At 47.0% G+C, this 5,430-nt stretch overlaps 1 protein-coding gene across 8 annotated transcripts in view; it reads left to right on the forward strand.

The window, feature by feature from the left end:
- Window positions 1-1,028: 1,028 nt before the first annotated feature.
- Window positions 1,029-5,430, forward strand: part of IRAK1BP1 (interleukin 1 receptor associated kinase 1 binding protein 1) — a 33,391-nt gene continuing 28,989 nt past the window's right edge. For 4 of the 8 annotated variants that reach the window (XR_006014144.1, XR_006014145.1, XM_042016762.1 and 1 more), the window contains exon 1: window positions 1,029-1,331. Coding sequence is in view for 6 of the 8 variants with exons in the window: in XM_042016762.1 (XP_041872696.1) it covers window positions 1,065-1,331 (267 nt within the window). In the remaining 2 variants the exon portion in view is untranslated. The remainder of the gene's footprint in view (window positions 1,332-5,430) is intronic. The other 4 variants (XM_042016761.1, XM_042016757.1, XM_042016759.1 and 1 more) reach the window with 4 other exon arrangements.

The following is a 5,430-nucleotide window of genomic DNA, read 5'->3' on the forward strand; positions in this document are numbered from 1 at the left end:
CACCCACATGGCAAAGCAGGCCAGCTGCATCCTGGGCGGGATTAGGGGAAGCATCGCCACCACGTCAGGGGAGGCGATCCTTCCCCTTTGCTCAGTAGTGGCGAGGCACACCTGGAATGTTTTCTGGATTCCCCAATACAAGGAAGATATGGACATACTGGAGAGAGTGCAACAAAAGGCCATGAAGATGATGAAGGGACTGGGACATGTCTCCTGTGAGGAAGGGCTGACAGAGCTGGAACTACAGCCTGGAGAAAGATCAGGGAATCAGGGAGATCTTATCAGTCTATATATAAACGCCTGATGGATGGAAGACAAGGAAGCCAGACTGTCTTCAGTGCTGCCCCGTGACAGGACACAACGGACACAGATTAAAACACATGACACTCCAGGTGAACATAAAACCCCTATACTTTGAGTATGGTCAAACAGTGACTTGGGTTGCTCACAGAGGTTCTGGAGTCTCCATCCTTTGAAATACTAAAAATGCAACTGGACATGGACCTAGGCAGCCTGCTCTGGCTGACCCTGCTTGGGCCAGGGCGTGGACCTTGTCATCTTGTCCTGGCCTTGGTCACTTTCACGGCTGGGTGCCACCCTCGGACACTGCCATGGCAGAGCCTGCTCGGTGACGGGCGGAGGGACTTCCCAGGGAACCAGCGACAGGATAGGATATAGTCTTAAGCTGCACCAGGGAGGTTTAGGTTGGACATTAGTAAGAATTTCTGCATAGAAAGGGTGATTATAAATCAGAAGGGACTCCGAAGGTTCAGGGAGATGGGGGAGTCGCCATCCCGGGAGGCGTTTTAGGAAAGACTGGACGTGGCACTCTGTGCCATGGTTTAGTGGACAGGGTGCTGTACGGTCATAGGTTGCACTCGATGATCCCAGAGGTCTTTTCCAACCTTAACGACGCCGTGCCTCTGTGAGCGCCGGGCCGCTGCCGATCCCGGCGGCAGCGGCCGGCTCCGGGCCCGCGCGGCGGCTGGCGGGAGCGGGAGGGCGCTGTGACGTGGCGCCCCAGGGTTGCCATGGTGCCGTGAGGGGCCGCCATAGCCACAGCCATGGCGCCGCCCGCGCCGCCGCCCTCACGCGTCTTCGCCGAGCTCGACCTGGCCCCGGCCCCGGCCCCAGAGGGACGCGCCGGGCTCGCGGCGCTGCCCGGGCGGGAGGTGCATGTGAGCGGCAGCGCGGAGCTGAGCGCCCGCCCGGACCGGGCGCGGGTGTCTCTGCGGCTCGGCAGCCGCAAGGAGGCGGCCGTGGCGGCGCGGAGCAGCGTGTCCCGCCGGCTGCAGTACATCGCCCACAGTGCCCGCCTGCGCGGAGTCCCGGTGAGCTCCGCCGCCCGGGGCCTGCTGAGGCGTCCCCCCGAGGGAGGGCGAGGAGGGCAGCGGGCGGGCAGTTCCCGGTCCCCGGGGCAGTTCCCGGTCTCCGGGGCCTCCCAGGTCCCGCTCGGCAGCCGGCGGGGTGCGGTGCCGTCCCGCCGGGGCGGCCTTGAGGAAAGGGGCCCGCGGAGGGCCTTGGTGCCGACGGGAAGCAGGGGAGCGAAAGGTTTGGAGCTCTCCGCCCTCTCCCTCGGGAACCGCGGGGCGCTGCTGCGAAAGCCTGCCTGTCTTTGGAAGGCTGCAGCCATGCCCGCCTCAGGGGAAAACATGAAATGTCGCTACCCGGGCTTTCCAACAGGTTTCTTTTTTAGCACGTGAAAGCCATCCTGCTTCGACTCCCACGGTGGTGGAGTCGCCGTCCCTGGAGGCGTTTAAGGAAAGGCCGGAGGTGGCACTCAGTGCCGTGGTCTAGTTGACACGGTGGTGTTCGGTCATAGGTTGCACTCGATGATCCCAGAGGTCTTTTCCAACCTAATTATGTGATTTGGTCGTGTAATACAGCATTCGCACGTGCATGCAGATGAAACCGATAAAGTTGTACACAGCGACATAACCTGTATCTGTGTCAGAGTAACTATGTGATTACCAGAGCTCAGCAACAAATACATACAGAACTCTTTCCCTCTTTCTTGTTTCACTTAAGTAGAGGGGTTCTGAAAAACATGGAATATCATCACGATAGCTGAATTGACAGAAGCCCCTTGGGGACCCAAAAAGTTCCTTTACCACAGTAAGTTTTTTAGCCTCAGGAAGTAATTTTGCAACAATGAAAAAAGCATAGTCTTGCGTTTAAAGCTTTGTCCAAACAGTAAACGCTCCATAAGGGTGATATTTGTCCTAACAATTGTGCTGATTATGTTTTTGGATTTCACAAAAGAGTTTTGGACGGTGTTCTACACATAGGGCCCTTAAAAACAGGAAAAACAACCCTGATCTTTTAGGAATAAGCAGTTGCTTTCGAAAGTTACCTGTTATTGAAGTTCCCTAGGAAGTTTGTGCCTTTTGAGTGTGTTCAGAGATAAGCTGGGGAAAAAGGGAGATGATAGAGTCTGCTGTGAACACCAGATTATTCAGTGGAGTAAAAAAGAATTGCAGAAGGGTTTCCTGATACTGCATGATGTTACAGTGCAAGTCAGTGTTAGTAAATGCAAAGTAAGAGAGTAAGTTACTCAGCCTAAACAGTGATGTGCCCACAGTGAAATTGCATGCCCACATTTCAGGTGCTGCCTGCTTTTGGAGATAAACACTGGCTCCAACTTTTCATTTCCCCAAAATAGTATTACCTGTTTTCTTTTTAAACTGTTATGCTGTCGCTGTAGTATTTATACAAATTGTTCAGGAATAAAGAAGGCAATAAAAAAGACTGCTTAGCCCCTGAAAAAGCTCATATTGCAGCTCTGGGACTAGATGGGAAGGAGACACGGAGGCTCCTCTGGGCTAGGTATGTGATCATGGCTAGGTGCATGTCTGTCACAGGCAGCATTTGTCATGGGTTCCATTGCCATCAGGATGACTTGTTCCGCCAAAACTGGTGCATTTTTATACAGGATTACAGGTTGAATGTCTTCAGATTCTATTAAGGGAGTTAACAGAAGTTTAAAGATAGCAATTCATCATGCCTTCATTTTTATTAGTAGACAAAATGATAAACTTTGTACCTACCATCATGGTGAGCTATCCAATTATGGGGCATTTTCATCCAGACTGTAAATAAATAGCTCTTCAGAGTGTGGCTAGATTTGAAAAGATAGTTGCAGATATTTACCTTACAGTGAATCTGAACAACTGACTTCCAGTTTTGACTTGAGACTGATTGAATTGGGATAGCCTGGAGCATCCAGCACGTGGTGGATGGCACACAGTAGGAGTAGGCAGGGTGTTAATTAGGTGAGTGTGCTTTAGAGGGGCCATGTGCACCACTCCGGGATGGAAAAAATAATTGCAAACTGAAGTATGACTTGGACAAACAAGTGGTTTTATTTGGGTTTATACAGCCAGGTTCAGAAATGTAATGTGAGCAGGCAAGCAGGATGGAGAGTGGGCTGTTTTTACAATGTGAGAGCATTCAGTGTCTTATTATAGTTACAATAATTTCACGGTAATCTTTTTCTGTTTCAGAGATGCTGTGTGTTGGAGAATGGAAATGTTCTTTCTATTTAGTTTAGAGACTGTGAAATGCTGCTTGAGTTGTGGGTTTCTCAGTGTTAGCAAAGTGTTAGCTCTAGGGAGCTCTGAGAAAAACAACATGAAGTTGGGGGTTTTTTTCAGAGTAGTTCCCCACGGTATAATTTTTAGTGCTTTGTTCCATCCAGTTTTAAATCACTCTACTGCTGGAGCTTTTATTTGCCTTGCAGCTTTTCCACTAACAACTCTCACTGCTGGCAATTTGTTCTTAACTGCGTTTGCTAACTTCACTTGTAGCTAATACCATTCTAGACAATTGTAAAATTAATCTCTCTTCACAATCTCCGTATGGTTCTCGTCGTTGCAAGCTTATCTAAGGCCTCTTTAGAAATCATCTGACTATGCTATATATTTATTTTTAATTGATCCACAGAACAATTTCCTTAACCCTTATTGTTGCTATAGTAGGAAGTCTGTGAGATCCGAAGTGCATAACCTTTGCAGCAGCAGGAGCTTGCATTAGCAGTTTGTCAGGATGCCTGGGGGCAGAACCTGATTTCCATATACATTTACACAGGATTTTAATCAGAAAGAGATGCACATAGTGGCATTTATTTATAGAGTGCTGTAAGTATATGCAGCACTTCAGAGCACAGAATGTGGTTTCCCCATTGATTTTACTTTCCCTGCAGCCTTCAAAGCAATCTCTCTTAATCAGCCCAGCCGTTCAAAAGTAACATTTTCTTCTCTTTCTCTAGAAGCAAACTGATTTTATATTTGCCACCTATGATTTATTTGGGGAGTGGTGTGGAGATGACACTTGTTTCCTTTAATGGCTATATCTAACAATTGGCATCGGCCACCTTGTTTAAAATAACTGTGATAATATTTGTTGTACCTGTCAGAGTGTTATTGAATGAAACAAAATAGCAAACTATACCTGGTAGCTCTGGGCTAGAGATTGTCTGTACTGGGATATATCCTTGGATTTATGTACAATATTCTCCATATTTCAAAACTTATTCAGGAGTCACAGTTATGTATGCACATCCATACAGTCAGTTAAAGAAAGGTTTTAAAGTTTGCTCACTCAGTTGCAAAGCCTTCCAATGTCAATATGTCCCTGAATGAAGGTAAAAACCTTTGTAAGGCATCACTTTTTTATATTACCATGTATTTAAAGAAATACCTTCAAAGTACCCTGCATTTGCTGAGTACAAATCTGCTTTTTGTCTTTCTTCTAATAACTGTTACATATACTTCTGTTATTTCTTCATTAGGCAGCAGAAACTTTTTCACCATAGGTTTTTGGGTTATCATTCTGTAATCACATGCCAAACAGACCAGACAGAGTGGGGGGATGAGAGGCTGGAGCACAGCTACCCAATCCCAGAAGGTGCTCACCATCCTTAACTGTCTGGAGACACTGTGGATGACTGTCAGGAGACAGGAGCATAAATCAAGGCTCTCATTAACCATTTCCATAGTGCTAAGAACAAAAATGCCATGATCAGATGGAAGAAGCTAACTCTTTTGATTGTACAGATATTTTTATTTTTCATAAGGTCAAGTTATACTGCATATATCAGTTCAAATGTACAAGTAGATTTTAGGAGACATTTTCAAGTATCTCCAGATATTTTTTTATTTACAGTTACACATATCAGCATAGCTTCCCCAACGGGCATTAGTGTACATTCCAAACTATAAACACTTTCCCTTGCTAAGGCTTGGCTTGTGTGTCATAAAAAGGTCTCACAGTTTTGTTCAGTCATTAACTGGGAGCAGAACACATAATTTTATGTGCAGATTGGCTGTTCTCTTAGTGTGTTGTTACATACTTGCCTCCTTGAAGTGTGCTTTTGCTAACTTACTGTTCCAGTTTGGGCAAATTTAGAAATATATCCTCTGAGAGAAGGCA

Source organism: Corvus kubaryi, unplaced genomic scaffold (genome assembly GCF_017639235.1).
Source record: "Corvus kubaryi isolate FWS band 111438036 unplaced genomic scaffold, C.kubaryi_AGA036_p1.0 split3-73, whole genome shotgun sequence".
NCBI classification, from domain to species: domain Eukaryota; kingdom Metazoa; phylum Chordata; class Aves; order Passeriformes; family Corvidae; genus Corvus; species Corvus kubaryi.